At 41.3% G+C, this 23,213-nt stretch overlaps 1 protein-coding gene across 8 annotated transcripts in view; it reads left to right on the plus strand.

Moving 5' to 3' along the window:
- cacna1ab (calcium channel, voltage-dependent, P/Q type, alpha 1A subunit, b) overlaps nucleotides 1–23,213 on the plus strand; it is a 116,597-nt gene that overhangs the window by 36,919 nt on the left and 56,465 nt on the right. For all 8 annotated transcript variants that reach the window (XM_085458454.1, XM_085458447.1, XM_085458451.1 and 5 more), the window contains exons 12-24: nucleotides 701–813; nucleotides 1,281–1,412; nucleotides 1,508–1,580; nucleotides 2,801–2,921; nucleotides 3,154–3,221; nucleotides 3,962–4,068; nucleotides 5,122–5,275; nucleotides 7,106–7,719; nucleotides 14,646–14,953; nucleotides 15,863–15,995; nucleotides 16,202–16,331; nucleotides 17,516–17,575; nucleotides 17,774–17,880. In XM_085458454.1, the coding sequence (XP_085314580.1) occupies nucleotides 701–813; nucleotides 1,281–1,412; nucleotides 1,508–1,580; nucleotides 2,801–2,921; nucleotides 3,154–3,221; nucleotides 3,962–4,068; nucleotides 5,122–5,275; nucleotides 7,106–7,719; nucleotides 14,646–14,953; nucleotides 15,863–15,995; nucleotides 16,202–16,331; nucleotides 17,516–17,575; nucleotides 17,774–17,880 (2,120 nt within the window). The remainder of the gene's footprint in view (nucleotides 1–700; nucleotides 814–1,280; nucleotides 1,413–1,507; nucleotides 1,581–2,800; nucleotides 2,922–3,153; nucleotides 3,222–3,961; nucleotides 4,069–5,121; nucleotides 5,276–7,105; nucleotides 7,720–14,645; nucleotides 14,954–15,862; nucleotides 15,996–16,201; nucleotides 16,332–17,515; nucleotides 17,576–17,773; nucleotides 17,881–23,213) is intronic.

Below are 23,213 nucleotides of genomic sequence, written 5' to 3' on the forward strand. Positions count from 1 at the left end.
AAGTGCAAAAAAAAAAAAAGTACTGATTATAAAATCCAACACTGCATTTAATCTCTCACTGAATTTATTAGTGTGGTGGTCTGCTTCTGTAGTAAGTTTTGTTTTTATTGGGGTTTTTTCTTATCAGTTTATTAATTCCTCAGCAAATGTGATCAGAAGCAAAGACTCTAACTCCAACACAGAGACATTTCCATTTAAATTCCAGTTTTTTGTTTTAAATTAAGCCATCTCAGGATTAAATGTTTAGTGATAGGTATTAGTAAACATGGGTGTTTTCTCTGTTTTGTGATCATTCAAAAACTAAAAGTGCAAAATGTGCCTGGTCAAATTTCTTTTAAAGTTATAACCTATGACTCCTTTTTAGCTTCAGTCTAATACTAGACTAATCTTCTTCTTATGACTTCTTCTTTATATAAGTAATGTTTACTGACAAAGCCGGTGGTCCCCTGGAAAGGACCCGACAATTCAAAGTAAAATAATAATAAAGAAAAATATGCATTTACCTCGGCTTCTTGGATAACTAAGCAGCATCCTAATAATGTCTATGGTATAAACAAGGGTTCTTGTGCCTTGGCAGAGGAAAAATTCTGTTTTCGGGGCTTCAGAGATTTTTTTTTGATAAATAAATACAAGCTTAAACTTCTAATAGCTGCTGATTGAACTCAGCATTCTGACTGTATTGAATTGTGTGTGCGTGCAGGTAATAGTCGGCAGTATCTTCGAGGTTGTGTGGGCCACCATAAAACCAGGCACGTCCTTCGGGATCAGCGTGTTACGAGCTCTGCGATTGCTCCGCATCTTTAAAGTCACAAAGTAAGTGTCTCTCGCTCTTCCTCTGACTTCTCTTAGACTTGCATGCTCTTCCATCAGTACACAAATGAGACGATGATGATAATGAAGCACATGATAAGAGGCTGAGCTTATGGTACATGTAATGAAAGAGAGTTGGATGTTTTTACTAGTGCACGTCATTCTATTTGGGACACCTGTTGGTTACTGGAGAAGCTCAGAGGTGGTAAAAACAGGAGGGTATACATGAAAAGGAGCAAAACAGCTCAGACACAATTTCATGTTAAAATTTCAAATTAACAAAATAAAGGCTGAATTTGGCTTAAAAACATGTACCTGTTCAGAGTTTACGTAAATGGTTTCGATCCTCTTCTTTATCGCTGCCCTCTTTCCTTCCTCCTCTCTCTTTTCTTCTATTGCTTACTTTTTTTGTTGTCTCATTTATCCTCATCATGTGTCCTTCTCCTTGCACACGTCCTCCTTTTCCTCAGGTACTGGGCACCACTTCGAAACCTGGTGGTTTCTCTGCTGAACTCCATGAAGTCCATCGTCAGCTTGCTGTTCCTCCTCTTCCTCTTCATCGTGGTATTTGCCTTGTTGGGGATGCAGCTGTTTGGAGGACAGTCAGTATCACCACTAACTTAAGAAGAAGCTCAACTGCCAGTATTAAATTTGAGCATCTATTTTCTTACTGTACATTTTCCTTTCTTCTCCTTAGATTTAACTTTGACGACGGAACGCCTCCTACTAACTTTGACACTTTTGCTGCAGCAATCATGACAGTGTTTCAGGTGGGGAAGAAAGCTTTGTGCCTGGTTTCTTAGAGAACGAAGCAAATATTAAAATGAGAGTAACTCGGTTTTCCAGACTCATTTCTACACTTCACATGACTGAATATTAACAAAGCCTATTGTTGTGCTGTCATCAGTCTTGTTCAGTTCTGACTGCAGGTCCAATGTTTCTGTGTTGTCTTGCAGTGATTTAGAAAGCTGTCTTTTGTTAGGAGCAGTTTTTGCTTTATTTTCTTTGAGTGACTTTGTCAGAGCTGTGTCACTCAAATGTACCAGCGGTATGTGTGTATCAGAGTGTGTAAAGGTATCTAAAGGGCTGAGGGCATTTAAAGTAACACAACTTCATGTCTAATTAGGGATATCTGATATTTGGATTGGACAGTGGTCCGATCCTTACTCGTAAAGCTTGATTGGACAATGTATGTATGGCTGATAAATTCAGCTTACTTGTTGTTTACTACAAAGCACATCAACAGCAGATTAAGCATGACGGTTATCGTAGCATGGAGGAATTTCACAGCAAAGCCGCTGCAGCTTGGAGACGTTGCAGTCCAGCAACTCCCAAAACCTTTTAACTAGAAATGGTGTTCAAGTGAGTTGACGCAAAAAAACCACCAGAATACGTAAAATCTCTGTGAATATTTTGCGTGTCGTGTATTTCGTTGAACTCCAGTGCTCTAAAGGCAGCCGTGCACACCAACTGTGTAATTTTGCTGAAAGAATTTGCGACATTTCTTTTTTCTAACCAAGCTCCAGTTTTCCAGTTTTTCAGATCTGAATAAACAGATCTGACCAATCAGATTATTGCATTTCGCAATACGTGCACTTGTAGCTCAAAACGCGCAGTACTAATATAGTAAAATAATACAGTTTTTAGCTCAGACACACAACTAGATGCTGCTCTGGGTCAATCAGATCTCCGAAATTATTTCTCTGGAAATATCGAGCGAAATATGTGCAAACCATGAAGTTCTCCCAGCTGCTGTGTTCTCTTTATTATGTGATTTTTGAGGATGAATATTCCACAAAAATGCAACACTTTCAGTGCGCATATACATTACACCACAAGCTCGGATCCAAATGTTATTGGTTAGGTTATTATTACTGCTTGATTACTTATTGTTAACAGATAAGTGGTCAAGCAGTGAAGCGACTAAAGGCTTTCACAGCAAACTCACTCCTTTTATATCAGACCAATGAAACTAAAACTCTCTCGACAGATCCTGACAGGAGAAGACTGGAATGAGGTGATGTACTATGGCATTGAGTCCCAGGGTGGAGTGAAAGACAAGGGGATGATCTTCTCCATCTTCTTTATTGTCCTGACACTCTTTGGCAACTGTATCCTGCCTTCACGCTTACCTGTGCATGTACTCAAATGTGCTGTATCTATATGTTCTAAGAAAAGTTATACAGATGCATATATTTTGTCATATACATAAAATTCAACTTGTTTTGCTTCTTCTGTCATTTGCTTATCTACAACATGTCGTATCTTTTTTGTCTCCACTTGCTTTTCATGAAAAACACTCAGCTTCCTGTCAGCATTTCTCCCTAACCTCTGCCACCACAGACACTCTGCTTAACGTCTTCTTGGCCATCGCTGTTGACAATCTGGCCAATGCCCAGGAGCTTACAAAGGTACAGGTCTACGTGTTATGCTATGTGTTACCAAGCTGTTGTCGTTAGCTAAAGCACTTGCAAGCATAATGATCTTCCTGACAGCTTTCACTGTGAGAATGCTTTGGGCCAGTTTATAGAAATATACACGGCTGATAAAAATTAAACAAACACTTTTTAATCAGAGTATAACATCAAGTTATACTCTGTTAAACTGATTTGGTCAGTTAAGTAGCAGAGGGAATTTTTCACCAGTTTCAGCTGCTTTGGTGTTAATAAAAACAACAGGTGCACTAGCGGGGTAGCAGTGAGACAACCCCCAAAACAGGAACGGTTTCACAGACACTGAGATTTTTTCCTCCTCATCTTTTGACGTTTTTTTTTTCTTTTTCACTAGTTTTGCATTTGGCTACAGTCAGTGTTACTACTGGTAGCATGAGGCGATACCTGGATCCTGCAGAGGTTGCACAGATAGTCTTCCAGGATGGCACATCAATTTGTGCCACTGCCAGAACATTTCTCCCGGCATAGTCTCAAAAGCATGAAGGAGATTCCAGGAGAGCTGGACAGGGCTGTAGAAGGTCCTTAACACATGAGCAGGACCGGTATCTGCTCATTTGTGCAAGGAGGGCCAGCATGACCTCTAGCAGGTTACTGGTGTGAATGTCTCTGACCAAACAATCAAAAACAGGGTCTGGCATCCTCTAGTGGACTCTGTGCTCACCCAAAATTTAGACCAGATTACTGTTCTTCTTTAACAGGATGAAGAAGAACAGGAAGAGGCAGCCAATCAGAAGACAGCACTACAGAAGGCAAAGGAGGTGGCAGAGGTCAGCCCTCTGTCAGCTGCCAACCTGTCTATTGCTGCGTGAGTTGACACATTTACACAGATAACCCTCAAAGATGTGAGTACATTCAAAACACTGCACATAAAATCCATCATGTGGCTGCAGTGACAAAGAGGCACAATCCCACGTGCAATGTTTGTTTTTTTTCTTCCAGGACTGTCTTTCGTAACATTTATGATTGGCAGGCATTCATTTGCACACAACACACACACACACAGTCACCATCACACTCTCACTGTTCTCTAAAACACGATAAAGCGATTGTTCTGAGAGTGAAAGGAACAGATTCAGGGCTTTGTGAAGGGAAGAAGAGCGAGAGGCGGACAGCCTGTAGAATCTTCTCCTGGCAGCAGAAACACTGACAATGGTATACATGAGAATGTTGCTCAAATAAACTCACTGCTCCTTTGGAAGCCACTAGACTTTTTAGTCGCTGTGGCTAACTGAGCCTGTGCTGAGAAGATTTGGTGCTGGTAAATTTGTGTTGGAGAGATGGTCCTCAGTCACAGGTGAAGATAATTTTTTCATAAAACTGCTCACAACATGGTCTGATTAATTTCTGAAAAAACTCCAATCTAATTTTATTTGTTGTTTTCAGTAATAATAAGGCAAGTAAGATGCATTTCTTTTATTCAAACCAGTATCAGCCAAACTGCAAAGCTCTTACCTAAACAGTCTACATGGATAAATAAGAACATACCTAAAGTCATACATATAATTGGATTTTCCCTTTAAGGATGAACCGTTTTTACATTACTGCTACTGATGTGTGGCTAAATTTCAGTGGGTTTGTCCTCAAGTGTCTAATCCTTCTTTTCCTTTTTCTTTCTCACTTACTCATTACCATCTCTTTCCCCATAACACCTCTGACAACAATACAATGACACCAATTTCCTTGCTTATTCATTCTTCAACATCTTCACTTTATCTCCACCTCGTCCTCCTGCCTTACCTGAAATCACTCACGTCTGCCTTTCTTTTATTTTACTACACCCTCTTGTGTTTCCCCTCCATCTTCGCTGTAACTAAAACTCCTTTTCTCCTGCCTAACATCCCCTAATTTCCCCCAACAGTAAGGAGCAGCAAAAGAACCACACCAAGGGAAATAAGTCGGTGTGGGAGCAGAGAACAAGTGAGATTCGCCGACAGAACCTAATGACGAGCCGCGAGGCGCTCTACAATGAGCTGGAGCAGGAAGACTGGAAGGCGGGAGTGGAGGGAGAAGAGGTGAGGTGTTTCCCCCCCTAAGAAAAAAACACATATACACATATGTATACAGTCTACTCCTGATATATATGGTAAATATTTGTTGTAATGTGTGTAAAGCAATCTGTAAACACCTTAAAGGGATATTAACACCACTTCTTTTTGAATGGATGACTCTTGGAGGACACTTGTGACACATGTATTAATATGTAACATGACATTGAAAATCATCTATTGTAAGGTCAAAAACATTGTATCAGAACGTTTGTGTCCATTGTTCTCCAAGAGTTGGAGATCCTGCTCAATTGCAAGTAATTTTAAAGCTAATCTATAATTCTGAGATTGAGTTTATCTTAACCCTCTTAGGTCCAAGTCATCATTGGTTATAACCCCAACAGCTGCTCCAAACCTTATGCATGTGTGCCTTTTTTGTCCCCTGATTACCAAGATTTTGGAAAACAGCTTAAAAAGAATTACATATTCTGATTGCATAGAGTTAGAGTTATGGTTTCCACTGATGATGACTTAGACCATAGATGGGTATTGAATGTAAAGTCTATTTAAGATCGGTAAACTTTATCTCACAGTAATATCCAATGTCCAGTCAATGTGACAGTCATTGCTTGGTGTCTTGATGCATGCTCAATCATCCAGGTAAGGAAATCCCAAAAAGTTGATTCTGTTCATCTGGACGTTGCATTTTCGTCCAGCTGAAAATGTCAAGATGAACAGGATCAACTTTTTGGGAGTCATGGCTCAGTGTTTGTCTTCTTTTCCATAATTAGATTTCATATATAAAACTAATAACTGCTGTGTATTCTGGGTCATAACGTAATCTACATGTTTTGATGCCAGAGTGTAATATCCCTTTAAGCCTGTGAAGGAGTGTTATTTTTGCAATGCTATATGGGACGGCTTGAAGCTGCGTGCTTGGGAGCAATGCAATATTAAAGTGGGGCATGCAGAGAAAGCAGTGGACTCAAAACTGGAATGGGGCAAAGTGCAAATCAGGAGTTGGCTGGATATGACTCAGCAAACTGTATGTTCACAGCTGGTTCTGTTTTAGCATTTTGTGGCTTTACAAATTAAAAAAAAAGTTTAAAAACTTGTTCACATGGAGCCAAAAATGGTGGTCTGTTTGCTGAACTGTGTATCTGTGACCCAGGGGAGGGAATGGGACCGGCACGAGTGCTGTAAATCCTACTTGTTTATTTCTGGGTTAACATATGTATATATAAAATATGATACCAAAGAAGGTTAAAATACTCCGGACTATATCTGATTTGCCAGCTTAGAAGCAATTGCTACTGCAACCCAAAATACATGAAAAGCTGATGTATTTTGCTTGGCTTGATGAGCATTTGCTTCTTTAAAACAGCAATTTAAAAGGTTTCAAGCATGCATGGATGGCAGTGTCATTGCTGTGGTTTTATTCTAGAGCAGCTGTTTTCTTTCCGTTTGCAGTATTGTTTTTTTTACTCATTATTACATGATTTACTGTCTTTTATTAATATACCATGGAAAACAACCACTAATGTTTAAATTTGCTACTTGCTACGTGAAAAAAAATTCCAAATGACAATTTAGATTTAAAAAATATACATCTTAACATAAATGATCACCTAGACAAGAGATTCATGTTTGCAAATGATAAAGAAAGATTTTAAGTCAGTCTCTAGGATTCAATTAAATTCAAGTAAATGTATTTGATTGAAATGTATTATAAGTGGTGTACTGAGACCTGCTTAGAAAAACATGATCATACATGGCTAGCTACTCCAGGGCTAACATTTGGCTGATGTTTGCATATAACCTCGTAATGTCATCTGCTACCCTGTCACCCTAACTCAGGCGTCTTACCCACGGAAAGGACGTGGTGACATGAAAACCCACTTGGACAGGCCGTTGGTGGTGAACCCACAGGACAACCGCAATAATAACACCAACAAGACCCAACCTGGAGAACTGCCACTTGACCAGGAGTACCGGCGCCAGGACATAGATCACTGCCGCCGTGCCGCCCACTGCTATCACTACGACCGCGATCACCATCAGAAACCCTTTGGGCCAGACAGCAGAGAGACAAGCCAGCTATCAGAGACCCGTATGGAGCACGGCTTCAGCTGCACATCTCTGGGTAATGTGGAGGCGAGCATAGAGGGCCGTCCAGGGGAGGAGAGGCACAGCCACCGGAGCCACCGGAGCCATCGAGGCCATCGGCACCGGAACAGGGAAGGCTGTGAAGCTCGCAGTGTTTCCCCCCACCAGAGTGAGGCAGGAGAAGGACATAATGAGAACAGGAGGGCCAGGCAGCACCGCAGGGCAGCAAGAGAAGGAGAGGAAGGCAGGCGACACCGATCCAGGGGGAAAGAAGGAGAGGGGGGGAAAATCGTGGAAGGAGAAGGGCGGAGAGCAAGACGACATCGACATGGCAACCATGATAAGAGCAAAGGGCATTGCAGAAGGTAAGGAAAGTCTCGAATTAATCCTGTCAGTCAGTATAGGTTGTTGTACTGGTGAATACAGTGGTTAGAAATGACCTAACAACCAAAATTATTGCAAACGTTTTCAATGAACTTGCTATCACTGTGCCTTTGAAGTAGTCACTTCCATCCTACATACAGTCTTAGATGGCTAATGGGTACAACCTACAGCCATTAAAGATACTATTTAAAACGCTGTCTGTAAATGGCCTGTATTTGTATAGCTCTTTACTAGTCCCTAAGGACCCCAAAGCGCTTTACACAACCAGTCATCCACCCATTCACACACTGGTGATGGCAAGCTACATTGTAGCCACAGCCACCCTGGCGCACACTGACAGAGGCGAGGCTGCCGGACACTGGCGCCACCAGTAGGCAGTGGGTGAAGTGTCTTGCCCAAGGACACAACGACCGAGCCTGTCGGAGCCGGGGCTCGAACCGGCAACCTTACGATTACAAGACAAACTGCCAACTCTTGAGCCACGATCATAAATGTCTCCTCAGTCCAGCTGTCATAACTTTATGATAGTTAAGAGTTAAAAGACCTGAGATAGAATGATTAAAGACTAGTGAGGACACCATTGATTGAAGTTCATTTGTGTTATTCACAACATTTCAAATCCATTTAAAATCTGATTGTCGAATCTAAACAATAAAAAGTATTAAGCAGCACAATTAGCCACCAAAACTTTGGTAAAGTAACATGAGTACTGTACAATTTTGTAGGTTCTAGTTAAAATCACACAATTATCACACAGCGTATACAGGGAGTGCAGAATTATTAGGCAAGTTGTATTTTTGAGGAATAATTTTATTATTGAACAACAACCATGTTCTCAATGAACCCAAAAAACTCATTAATATCAAAGCTGAATGTTTTTGGAAGTAATTTTTAGTTTGTTTTTAGTTTTAGCTATTTTAGGGGGATATCTGTGTGTGCAGGTGACTATTACTGTGCATAATTATTAGGCAACTTAACAAAAAACAAATATATACCCATTTCAATTATTTATTTTTACCAGTGAAACCAATATAACATCTCCACATTCACAAATATACATTTCTGACATTCAAAAACAAAACAAAAACAAATCAGCGACCAATATAGCCACCTTTCTTTGCAAGGACACTCAAAAGCCTGCCATCCATGGATTCTGTCAGTGTTTTGATCTGTTCACCATCAACATTGCGTGCAGCAGCAACCACAGCCTCCCAGACACTGTTCAGAGAGGTGTACTGTTTTCCCTCCTTGTAAATCTCACATTTGATGATGGACCACAGGTTCTCAATGGGGTTCAGATCAGGTGAACAAGGAGGTCATGTCATTAGTTTTTCTTCTTTTATACCCTTTCTTGCCAGCCACGCTGTGGAGTACTTGGACGCGTGTGATGGAGCATTGTCCTGCATGAAAATCATGTTTTTCTTGAAGGATGCAGACTTCTTCCTGTACCACTGCTTGAAGAAGGTGTCTTCCAGAAACTGGCAGTAGGACTGGGAGTTGAGCTTGACTCCATCCTCAACCCGAAAAGGCCCCACAAGCTCATCTTTGATGATACCAGCCCAAACCAGTACTCCACCTCCACCTTGCTGGCGTCTGAGTCGGACTGGAGCTCTCTGCCCTTTACCAATCCAGCCACGGGCCCATCCATCTGGCCCATCAAGACTCACTCTCATTTCATCAGTCCATAAAACCTTAGAAAAACCAGTCTTGAGATATTTCTTGGCCCAGTCTTGACGTTTCAGCTTGTGTGTCTTGTTCAGTGGTGGTCGTCTTTCAGCCTTTCTTACCTTGGCCATGTCTCTGAGTATTGCACACCTTGTGCTTTTGGGCACTCCAGTGATGTTGCAGCTCTGAAATATGGCCAAACTGGTGGCAAGTGGCATCTTGGCAGCTGCACGCTTGACTTTTCTCAGTTCATGGGCAGTTATTTTGCGCCTTGGGTTTTTCCACATGCTTCTTGCGACCCTGTTGATGTTTGAATGAAACGCTTGATTGTTCGATGATCACGCTTCAGAAGCTTTGCAATTTTGAGACTGCTGCATCCCTCTGCAAGATATCTCACTATTTTTGACTTCTCTGAACCTGTCAAGTCCTTCTTTTGACCCATTTTGCCAAAGGAAAGGATGTTGCCTAATAATTATGCACACCTGATATAGGGTGTTGATGTCATTAGACCACACCCCTTCTCATTACAGAGATGCACATCACCTAATATGCTTAATTGGTAGTAGGCTTTCGAGCCTATACAGCTTGGAGTAAGACAACATGCATGAAGAGGATGATGTGGACAAAATACTCATTTGCCTAATAATTCTGCACTCCCTGTATACAGTGGTCCCTCGTTTATCACAGTAGTTACGTTCTAAAAATAACCTGCAATAAGTGAAATCCCCGAAGTAGCTTTATTTTTTACAATTATTATAGATGTTTTAAGGCTGTAAAACCCCTCACTACACACTTTATACACTTTTTTCAGACAGGCATGAACATGTTCACACTTTTCTCTCTTGTTTAAACACTCTTAACGTTCAAACCCTTGTAGAAAAACAAGTCCAGTATTATAGAATAAAACCAAAGTCACCCGCGGTTGCCTTTGACGGTGCAAAACATTTCATTGACATTGTTGTGTTTGTTGGGGAGAAAACGTACAAACATGCAGTGCAGCACTTCAGAGTCACGCTGCTAGCGATCAAAGATTTATGTAAATTTGACAAGCTGAACGCAATCTGTGCTGTACAGGAGACACGGCACGGGATTGATTGACAGTGGTGTACAGCCAATCAGGATGCAGAACACAATGAGCTGTAAAAAAAAAAAAAAAGCATGCAAAATTGCACAAAAAATAATCCACGAAACAGCGAGGCCTTGAGAGGTGAACCGCGTTATAGCGAGTGACCACTGTATGTAGTTAATTTATTTATTGTACACTGAAAAAAATGAAATAAAAGGTTAAAGTTACTTAGTATTTATTTTTATTTAAGTATTTATTGTCATTGTCAGAGAACAATGAAATTGTGTTTGGGGCTTCCGTACAACCCGTAAATAAAATAATGAAGAAAATAATAAATACCCCTTAAAACCCAAGTGTAAATATTTAACCCAGTGTGACTCCAGTGCAATAAGACAATCCTTAGCAACAACATGAGAACATGACAAGTAATGTTCATAAGAAATTCAGACAAAGACCTGAGAAACATGACAAAGTACAACAATGCAACCCATTCAATATTTTTGTACTGTGAGATATGATGTCAGATATGATAGTTATCTATTTAAGAAAGGGGGGGGGCAGGGGGGGAAAGAGAATAAAGATATGATGCACCAATGCAGACCAGTTCAGTGCTATTAAGAAGTTGGATATGGTTATTGTCCGTGAGAGGGGGGCAGAGAGTTCAGGAGCCTCACAGCCTGTGGATACAGGCTGTTGGCCAGTCTGGATGTTCTGGCCTGTATAGACCTGTACCTTCTCCCTGAGGGCAGCAGGTGGAAAAGGTGGCGCGCAGGGTGATGTTGGTCCCGCAGGATACTGTGGATACTGAGCGAGAGGGGAAGATATTACTAATCTCTGGCAGACTTGTTCCAATAATTCTGCCAGCTTCTTTCACCACCCGCTGGAGTGCTTGCTGATCGGCCTTGGTGCAGCTGGGGAACCACACTAGAAATCCATACGTCAGAACGCTGCTGATGGCACAGTTGTAGAAGTTCAACATCAGAGATCTGGGAATGTGTGCGCTCCGCAGTCTCCTCAGGTAGTAGAGGTGCTGTTGGGCCTTCCGTGCAACTGAGGTGATATGGTTGCCCCAGGACAGGTCCTCGGTCACAGTTACCCCCAAGAATTTAAAACTGCTCACCCTCTCCACCGCCTCACTGCCAATGAAGAGAGGCAGATGGTTGTTATGACCCTTCCTCCGGAAATCTACAATGATCTCCTTGGTCTTTTTGGTGTTTAAGACCAAGTTATTGTCGTGGCACCATGACTCTAGTTGTTGCACCTCTGTCCTGTAGTTTGTCTCATCGTTGTTGGATATAAGTCCGAGCACTGTAGTGTCATCGGCAAACTTAACAATGAGATTGGACGCGCAGGAGGAAATACAGTCATGGGTGAAGAGAGTGTATAGCAGAGGGCTCAGGACACACCCCTGAGGGGCACCGGTGTTGACCACAAGGGTGGAAGAGGTGTTCTTACCCACTCTGACACTCTGTCTACGGTTAGTGAGGAAGTCCACAATCCAGTTGCACAGAGAGGAGTTAAGTCCCAGTTGGTGGAGTTTGGGACGGAGTTTGTATGGCCGGATGGTATTAAAAGCCGAGCTGTAGTCTACAAAGAGGAGCGGTGCATAGGTGTTCCTGTGTTCCAAGTGCTTCAGTAATGTGTGCAGCACTGTGGCGATGGCATCCTCGGTTGACCGGTTCTTCCTGTATGCAAACTGGTGCGAGTCCAGGGATGGTGGAAAAGCAGCTCTGATGTGTTTAATGACCAGTCTCTCCAGGCATTTGGCGGGAATGGGGGTGAGTGCCACAGGTCTGAAATCGTTCAGACATGTGACATTTGACTGTTTTGGGATGGGAACGATGGTTGCTGCTTTGAAACAGGATGGTACCAGTGAACAGGACAACGAGGTGTTATATATAGAGGTGAAGACATCCGCCAGGTCCGCAGCACAGTCTTTTAGCACCCGGCCCAGCACTCCATCTGGCCCGGCCACCTTCCTGGTGTTAATGCTCCGGAACACACGCCTCAGCTCATGAGTGCTCAGGACTGGAGCAGGGTCGGTTGAGGGGAGAGGGGACAGGACAGGGTCGGTGTTCTCCCTGTCAAAACGGGCATAAAAGAGATTTAGATCCTCAGCCAGAGTAGAACTGTCGGCTGAGGGTGATGGTGTTCTCCTTTTGTAGTCCGTGATAGCCCTGATGCCCTCCCAGACCTGCCTTGGGTTTGTGTTGTTCTCAAACCTGGCCTCGATACGCCTCCTGTGCTGCTGCTTGGCAGTCTTGATGCCTCTTCTCAGGTTGGCCCTGGCAGCACTGTATGCCTCCTGGTCCCCGGATTTGAAAGCGTTGTTCCTCGTTCGAATAAGTTGTTGAACTCCGTGTGTCATCCAGGGTGGATTATTAGGGAACACACGGAGTCGTTTCCAAGTTGTTACATTGTCCACACAGAAACAGATGTAGTCCAAGACAGTGGAGGTATAACTGTCCAATGCGACACGATTGTCAGTGTCCTGCACCTTGAATACATCCCAGTCTGTGCAGTGGAAACAGTCCTGAAGCATCGGAATAGCATCCTGCGGCCATGTTCTCACGGTTTTGGTTGTAATCCCAGTGCTCTTGATCTTTTGTGTGTATATTGGGTGTAGCAGAAGGGAGAGATGGTCTGATTTACCCAGGCGGGGATAAGCCTGGGCTCTGTATGCATTCGCCATTTTGGTGTACACCTGGTCCAACGTTCTATCTCCTTTGGTAGGTTCAAGGTTCTTTATTATTTGTCACATGCATAGTTATACAAGTATAACACACAGTGAAATGTAGCCTGACACGCTCCTCGACATGTGCAAAAATTGGGGGGGGGGGTAGAGGAAGAACATTATATATATATATATATATATATATATATATATATATATATATATATATATATACACATATAGTATATACACTGGGTGAATGTGCAGTAGTAGCAGCAAGCAGGTGAATTCTGTACATTAATATGAATATGAATATGGTAGCACACTTCAGTTTGATGATCTTTAATCAGTTATGTAACTAAAACTTGTAAAAGTGGTCAATTAGTTTAACTCACCTGGTCATTTTGTTCAGTATGACTTTAGTGATTTGATCTATTCAACAGCCTGCAGTCCTGTTCATATTATATACAAAACGTAATGCAAAATGAAAGAAGACATTCATTTGTTTTAATAGATTTACTGTTCAGTAATGTAATTCCCGGAACAAGTAAAAGTACAAATGTGTTCACGCTAGATGTCCTTCTTAATATTTTTACCCAGCTCTTTGGGACTGATTTTAGTTGTGGGTTAAATGAGAGAGCAATTAGTAGAATCAAACACCAGAAAGGTAGAATTTACTGCATGAAGTCCAAGTTGCTGTTTTGCTATGAGGGTCCCTGGTGCCAAAAAGCTGACTCAAAGTGCTGAGAGGTCATCGTCTGTCAATGTTGTAACATCCTCCATGAACATGGTTTAGGACAGATGAGGGTGTGACCTCATCTCCCAGAGCTAGTTGTCATTCACTAACAAACAGATCCATTTAAAATCTGAAATTCAACCAAATTGTTCACTGATTAAATCTACTGCACACTTAGTTGATCAGGGCTCCATTTCATCGCAGTGTTCCTTAACATTCTTCATATATCTGCGTTGCACATTTTAAGACAGTGAACATCTAGGCTAAATGTCCTTGAACAGTGCAAAGCTATAAATGCAAATTGCAGTGTCTTTGTAACCAATCAGATAGCTCCTTACATTGCTCCACATGGCTAATTTGTATTGCATTGTCTACAAGGATCAAAGGAGTTAGGGAAATTTTAAGTGAAATAGCTAATACAATAGTTAATCTATTAGCTAATTTCACAGCTAATTCCATAGTTACTCCCATTGCTAATTTTGTAGGTAATCCCAAAGAAAGCAGGAAAAGGAAATGCAATGAAATAATAGAATGGAAAAGAAATGAAAAGGCCATTTTAAATGTTAGTTCTGAATTTAGAATTTTGTAAAGACTGTTTATTGAGAGTTTAAGACTTTTAAATTAAAACTACCAGGCTATGTATTACAACCATATAAAGACACATATCAAGTGCATCATAGGATATTGGCCTTGGTAGAGAATCTGCCCTTCTGTGTGCTCTGCGTTGCTCTTGTGACATCTCCCCCATCTCTTTTTCCTTCATCAGGGAACACCACAGTACTGGACCAAGCCTCTCTACCACCCGTCCTATACAGCAGTATAATGAGGACCTGGACAACTTCCGCAACAACAGCAAGCTGGCCAATGCCCACGAGCACCCTTACGCCCTACCACCAGATCACCCTGACCATCCTGACCATGTCAATAACCTGCTCAACTGCCGCGATGCTGATACCCACACGCTGCTTCACAGCATGGACAGCTTGATTCTCACTAGCATGGTTAAACCTGACTACACAGCCATAGAAATGCCCCCTGTCTACCCTTACCCCTCGACCAACGCCATCTTACAAGGTGAATCTTGGAGGCTCGTATGACTATAAAACTAAAGATGGCTTTTTGGGGTCTATAATTTATTTGATAGGCATCTTCTAGTTTAGACAGAGAGACATTAATGCAGTACAAACTGTACTTCTGACTGGTTGTACTGACTTTAACGTTAGAAGACTCTTCGAGAAACACGTCAAAGATACTTTCAAAAATGTATAAAAGAGTGTGTTTTTTTTTTATGGGTCAGATTGCAAAAACATTATACTCTAAAATATTATTTATTTCTGATGCCATTATACCTTCATGGTATTTCAGAGTATTTTTCAACAATAAAATGTAGTGCTAATGCAACGAGAGCTAACGCAGTAACGAAAAACCTTTCTGGCAGGTACCCAACTATAATAATATGCACTCCTTACGCTCCAATAATGCCTGATAATTTCTGCTGCAGCAGCTACCTGCGCTTACTGAAAGGACATAGGATTGTGGACAATGTGGTCAATAAACTGCATTTGTATACACTTAGATATGGCAATAGACGAATGTCTGGCCTCCACCTTTTTTTATTAATACTAAACTGCATGGCTGCAGTTTTATTTTTACCTTAAACCAAACGTTCACAGTCACCATTGCTTCCAGACTGCTGCCTGTTCAACCAATAAAGAGCGCCCTCCAGTGGTCTCTCATGAGCAGTTCACTACAATACTGCACCCCAGTCTAACTTTTTTTATCAGTTTAATTTATTTTTAAAACATGTTTTTGACTGTACTATAATACTGTGCATAATATCACTGCAGTGACACCTAAATTAAAATTGTTGGCTTTCCTCTTGAACTTAACAACAGTGCAATATCAGTCTTTATGTGTCAAACGTTGTCTCTTTGTGTTTGTCGATTCTGAGTTCTCCCTGTTTTCTTTGCTGGATTTTCTTAGTGAACAAGAACGCCAACACCGACCAGAAGAAAAGTGAGGAGAAGAAAGAGGAGGAGAGCGAGGGCGGAGATGAAGATGGCCCCAAACCCATGCCTCCTTATAGCTCTTGCTTCATATTGTCCACCACTAACCCGTGAGTATATACTCTGTGTGTGTGTCTGTGTTTATACACAAACACAAGCTCCAAGCTTTGTACCATGCTGTTTTCTAGAATATGGAAAAGTTATTGTAAAGGAAAGTTTTTCTTTACAGCCTAAGACATATTTCATATTTAATGTGTTGTGGGGTTTTTTGTTTATTATTTCTTAACATGCACACGCGTCTGTGTGTCTGCGCCAGGTTTCGGAAGTGCTGTCACTATATCCTGACTCTGAAGTATTTTGAGTTCACCATCCTTTCTGTCATCGCTATGAGCAGCATCGCTCTTGCTGCAGAGGACCCTGTCAACCCTAAGTCACCGCAAAACGATGTGAGACACGACTATGTGTTTGTGTTTTTCTGTCTGCATCGTTCTTCTTTTTTGATGGGATGTGTACAACAGATATAAAAATGAATATTTTGAGAACTTTTAGCAAGATCTGGGAATAGTATATGGTTTTAAAGTAAAGTTATTAGTTGTTAATAAATCCTGTCAGTGAAGAGGTCAGCAGTGGTGATATAAATAGCTTGTGCTAGGGCTAGGAGGATTTGGCTACAGCTAAATTGTTCATAATACATATTAATCATAGGTATCACATCATCCTAATTAATATTTCCTTTTTACATACCTATTGATAACACCCACATGTGATAACAAGGAGTGATTGCAAGGCAGATATTTTGCAGTTTTGCAACCGACAGTTCATATCCGGCACACAAGATTTCCTGTTCCATCGATGGATTTCCTTGCATCCAACCAAAGCTTACTCAAACAGGATTGGTCGGTAGCAATGCAAACCAGAAAGCTTCTATTACCAATGTAGGCCCTTGGCTATAGATCACATGCAAATATCTCTTTGCGGATTCTGTTCATCAACCCAGGTTTCCCCAACCTTATAAACAGTACGTTTGCATAATGACTGAAACTAACACCACCAACAAAAAATAAGCTGTGGGGTCAATTTCTTGATCATTAACCATGATGATTCTTGATCATCGTCACTGGTGCTCGTCTTAGTCATTATGTAAATGGAGGGTTGGGAAAACCTGCCATCAGCTGAGACTGAAGAAGTCACCTCCCACTGAAAATGCTACATCACGATGAACAGAATCAACTTTTTGGGATTTCCATAAAGACGTATTTCCTTACCTGGATGACTGATCATGCATCAACACATGTCTTTATGGAGATTGGATATTTAGTAGCTTTTTTTTCTCTGTTATTACATTAAATCAAGATTTAGAGAATGTGGAGGATAGGTTAACACCGCAAAGAAATATTATGACAAAAGAGAAGAAATTATGAATAATCTCACTCACGGCAAGTGGATTTTGTGATTGAGCTGTTTGAAAATGGAAACCTAAAATAGGTTTAGAACTAGGATCATTGTCTTTCTAGTGTGTACTTTTTTTTCTTTGCTAATCTCTCCTCCGTTTGTCGCATCTTTTCTCACTCTGATTCATCTGCTCTCTCTAATATGTTAATTTATCTCATGGTGTTGTGTCCCTCCGCAGGTGCTGCGTAATTTTGACTACGTTTTCACAGCAGTCTTCACATTTGAAATGTTGATCAAGGTAACAAAGTATCACAGTGCGACTGTGTGTGACTCTCTACTTTGAGCCCTTTTTTGTGCAGTTGTATGAGGCGTCCTCTGTTTGTGTGTGTGTTTCTGTATTTGTTAAGGCCAGCGTGCTTTAGAGGGTAAAGTCAGTGTCCCTGTGTATGTGTGTATATGAGTATATATCATGCTGAGCACACTCCTTGTCTTCCAGATGGTGGTGCTGGGCTTGTTTCTCCACGAGGGATCCTACTTCCGTGACTTGTGGAACATTCTGGACTTTATAGTGGTTAGTGGTGCTCTGGTGGCCTTCGCCTTCACGTAAGTTCTCCTCCCCATCCTCCTCTTCATCTACTCCACTATCCTTCCACACCCACACACACATTTAACCATTGACAGAAAGACCTTTGTCAGTCAGCCGTGTACGTCCAATACACTAGGCGAGGCCCGGCTTCCACCCTCCTGTTGTCTCAGTCTGCTCTGCGTCAGAGCTCATCATCCCCTCTTGTCTAGTATCCCCTTCGCTCTGTTCCCGTTTCTGCTTCTGTCCATCTTTTTTCCCAGTCTTTTCTGTTTTCTGTAGGCTGACTCCTTTCCATTTTCATCTCTATTTCTGTATTGGCCGCCATCACATGTGTCATCATATCAGCAGGTCTTTCTCGATGTTCAGTCGCCACCTTCATCTCGACAACTGACGGCGATCCATAACTAAAATGTATCCCTGATATTTCACACTTAAAAGATCATCACCATCTTTTATTTAAAGAGGCTTTTTGTTATACTGTCATCTTCATTTCAACCACTGTAAGAGTTTCCCAAATCATTTCCCACACAACTGTCTATAAGCTATAAAGTGCAACCTGCTCCTTATCAACATTTTCTCCTCCCAAATCTTCCTTGCTCCCGATCCCTTTTTTCCCTGTTTGCCAATCCATGCCACTCTGATTTCCTTCTAACCAGGCCGTGAGTCATCTCTTTCGTCCTTCCTTCCCTTTTCTTGCATCTCAGTCCCTGACTTAGATCCCCCAAGCCCTGCTTACCAACACTCCCCCCAGGTCCTCTTCAGCCCATGTCCCTGCTGATGCCTTCTCGTCAAACACCTTTCAACTCCCTCTCTCATATCAGCACCTCCCCCTCTCTATATTCACCTACCCGTTTTCTCAGTGTCATCGCCTACACCTCTGTTGTTCCTAACATATGGCAGAGAGAGTAACCTAGCAAGGGAGTGCTGTACTGCTCTCTATGATCTTAGTTGGCCTCTCCGTACTGAACCACAGCCCCTGGGTGTATGCCATGAGAACTCCCACAGGAAAAGTTGGGAGATCATCAAAATTAGTAAGATTCATCCTCTGTCGGCCATGAGTGTCAGTTTTTGAGATATCTAAGGGTGGACTACAGAGGAACATTATTAGGAACTAAGTAATAATACTAGAATGTGCTATATATTTAAAATACATTTGGCACAAAGATACAGTGGAAGAAATGTAAGAAAATCTGATGGTACTCAATTTAGAAATGAACACCATCAGATTAAATGCAGATTTATTCAACGTTGTTGAAACAGTGCAAAGTTGCTCGCCGTATGGTTCACATCTGGCTGTAGAGTACTCCTGCTTTGAATTTTCATGCTGTATGTTAAGAAGAGGTGTTGCCCATTGCTCCCTAATTTACCATTAATCCCACAAACCACAACCTCCAATCTTTGTTGAGTACAACTCCTATTATCCGCTCCTGATTATTCAGATTCCACCAAATGCACCATTCAAGCTTCCACTCTCCAAAACCCATTGTATCCAACATCCTCCACCTCGTCATTCTTCCCCATGCCCCTGTCCGGAGGTCAAAATTAGTCATTCCGTGGGGGTGAGGGCGCCCCAGACACCTTTAACCCTTTAATTGCCCAGGCTCTACATCCGCCACTTGGAAGAACACTTGTCCCAGGAAGGACTCATCTCCTCAGCGTCCCTCCTTACTTCTCTTTTGCCAGCACACACTCAAATGTACACACATACTCCTCCACCATTCTGACCATGTTAATGAAACTGGAGGCACAGGTATTTAACTCTCCTTTTTCTGCACGACCCAGGAAAGTACATGGGAGGGTAATAAGCAAGGCATGCTGGGGCAGGGTGTAGTGGATGGAATGATTTAGTAGACGTTATTGCGATGGATACAGCTGAAGGGATCATTTGTGTGTTTGTGTTTGGTAGAAAATAAAAACATGCATTCTCCTCAGCTCTCTGGATGCCTATTGCATGTCTTACTTAGTGTCTACATGAACACTTGCTGTGATGGACAGTAGACAGCATCACTAAGAGCTATGTTCATGATGTTTTAAGCAAAGGATTATCTCCTAAATATGGCATCTGTATCTGAGCAAATAGCTACTGTAAGGGAGTGTTCAGATTAAATATGAAGCGTGTTTTAGAGACAGCACCACTGCATGAAAACTTAAGGGGTAAGAAATCGGAATGTGACGTGAAGTGAAGCTTCTTGTTTTTCTTATTTTATTTTTTTTTAGAAAATCACAACAGCAATCCAAACATTTATTTTTGTTATAAAGAACATTTTTTAAAACAGGTTATATGAAGAAAAACAATAACGTAAGGAGAAAAGAACATTTACTCATTTCTTTACTGCAGAGGTACCGAAAATAGTATCAAGTATTAAACTGGGATTGGTATTAAATCAGCATCCTGACAACCATAAAATGATACTTGATGAGAGTACTAAAGCTTTTTTGTTTTATCAAATTATTATTTTGTGGATTTAGGTCATCAATACAGATTACACAGATTAGACAGATCGAGCGCATTGTTAGATTAAATCAAATGCTAGCTGTTACCATATCCTTCGATTCTTTGATTAATTCTTGACACTTAATCACATTTGATCTTAATGCCACAACTTGTGACACTTTGTACTGAGTCCAAAGACACAGAGTATACCAAATTATATTCGTGATATAAGGCCAGAAAGTGGAATTCTCACCCAATGTTCCCCATTACTTGCTTCTTTTCTAAATCATCACAAAATCAGCTCAGCTCAACTATGTACAATCATTCATACATATCAATCAGCCACAAAATGTAACGAACTAATAGGTGAAGTGAATAAGGTAGGAAAGAACTGCCCAGAAGTGTGTCTGTAAGAAGCCAGAAGCACTGATCTGGCTTCCAAATTCCCAACAAACCAACAAAAGATCCATAGCTAACAAACATCCCAGGCTCCCCGAAGTCCCGTATCCTTCCCTTATTTTAGGAGGACAAAGAAAGGGCAACATAGTATTAGTTATGGTGTAGCTGAAGGGTGAATGAACACATATGCGCTGGTCAGTATTTGAGTAGATGTTAGCTGACCAGGGAAGCTGCAGATGCAGGCAAATACAGCATAGAGAAAATAGGGTATCAAATTATAAGGCGATACTCTACAAATTGAACTTGTCACACTGTTGGTGAAGCACTGCAGATAATATTAATAGTAATAAAAATAGTAACTTTTTTATACCTAATTGATTATAAGGTCTTAATTGGTTTTACCTTTAAAAGCACCAATCCAGCACCACCTATGGTAAATGGCCTGTATTTGTATAGCGCTTTACTAGTCCCCAAGGACCCCAAAGCACTTTACACATGCAGTCATCCACCCATTCACACACCCATTCACACACTTATAGTACCCGGGTTTTAGATTATTTTGGTTAGGCAACGAAAATGTCAAACACACACAAGTATAAATAGCAAAATATATAAATAGTAAAAGGTGACAATTTTCCACCACTTTAGAAAGAAACACAAACAATTGTTTCAGATGGATGATAAATTTGTAATGGCAAGTTAAAAATCAGTCCACTGCTGCACCCTCCCCAGCATGACTCGCCACTGAAAAGAAGATGCCTCCTGCCCCCCTGCACTGGTGTTCCTCCCCTCTCCTCTCCCCTTATTTACTTCTTGAATCACCCTTCCCGTTTCTCTTTAGGATGCTCTCGCACCATTTCCCCTCACACCTTCGCCTCCTCTCTCCGCCCTCTTTGTAGTTTTCTCCTTTGCCTCCCCAATCCTACCATCCGCTTCAGGGCTGAGCTACCAGACATTTTTACTTAAGGGGGCGAAGGCTTCACTCCCACCTGTGTAATTCCACTTTGACGCATGACATTCTTTAAAAGCAGGTACATCACAGAACCATTGTACAGAGGGTTTTTTAGCATGGTCGCAGTACAATGGCTTCGTATTTTTATGGGTTTTGAACACAACAACCACGCTTTTGGCACCTTTCATTCTCCAAAATAAATGCTGAATGATACAGTGTCATTAGTGAAATTTGCATGCACTCACAGTACACTGTGAAAGTGTCTTTCCTCTCCCGTTGACGGTGTGTGTGTATGGGAAAGTGCACACAAATCCTGGTTTCTTGAGTGTCCGCTCGTGATGGATGTCCTGTGTATATATCTATGCGCTCTAACGTGTCAAGAAAACCTGGAACCGGCCACTTGGAAAGATTTAACGCCTTTCTCTTCTCCTGTGTAGATGTGCATGCAAAGCAAGCTTTGATAAAATCCCGCTAGATTTGATTGCAGATCTAATGAGGGCAATTTGTGCTGTAGGCCTTGTCTAATTGATCATTATGGTGTGATAAGATAAGAATTGGTGTAAATGGATGCAGCAATTGAGTTTCCTCCTCCAGCCGTGAAGGTAATTCTTCATAGAGATGGTAGCACAGCAGGCCGCAGCAAAAGACAGCCAGGAGGGAGGGAAGATTTGCACGTCTAGAGTCTCAGCAGGGGGCCTGATTCACAGAAGTGCTCTTATTATAACTGCAGAGCTCAATAAGGTACCTGAGAGTAAAGCAGCACTGATGGAATAAAAGGTACATTGCTGCAACGTAAGGAGGCACGAAGAGGCTCAACAAAACTATATTATTATATTTTATTTTAAAGTGTAAATCTTTTACATTATATGTCATGTTACAGAATCTACTCTAAAGAGTTGTAGTGTTATTTAATAAATTACACAGCCCCCGTTTTTATTGCATTCGATTGATTTGAGCCAAAATGTTCTAAAAAATATAAAAGCAATCCCATTATGTGCTTCTATTATATTAGCATAATATATTACTATGATCCCAGACTGCTTCGATGAAGTCGATGTCTGAATTCAGATTTATGACTCCATAAGATGTGTCGCCGCTGATTTTCAGTCCAGTTCTTGTGTAATTTAGCACACCTCAGCATTTTCTCCCTGTTTCCATGTCAAACTGTGTTATCTTTGGCTTTTTTAGTAGCTTCAGCTACAGAAATGTGAACAAATGATTTTAAAATTGTGTAGCCACAACACTGGTTTATTCCTTGAGTTAGGTGCTGTTTTTATCTGTGAATAACTCACAGTCAGTGTTAAGTGGTTTTACAAAGAAACAACACAAACCCCAAAACGTTCCTCTGAGAAAGCTCAGGTACAAGGACTGGACTTAAAATTGAGTATTAAAAAAGGAGCCGATGTTAAATAAAAACTTTATGAAATCTGCAGAAAGCCTGGAAAGGTATTTCTTAAGACCACTTGATAAACAGTTAAGTATAAAATGTGAGGTTGTTCATGTGTGTTACCATGAATCATTTATCATTTTTAAGGGAATATCTACATAAAGCGATACAGCCCATT

Source organism: Copadichromis virginalis, linkage group LG6, assembly GCF_057382275.1.
Source record: "Copadichromis virginalis isolate Kocher_CV1m ecotype Utaka linkage group LG6, C_Virginalis_male_GT1.1, whole genome shotgun sequence".
NCBI classification, from domain to species: Eukaryota; Metazoa; Chordata; class Actinopteri; order Cichliformes; family Cichlidae; genus Copadichromis; species Copadichromis virginalis.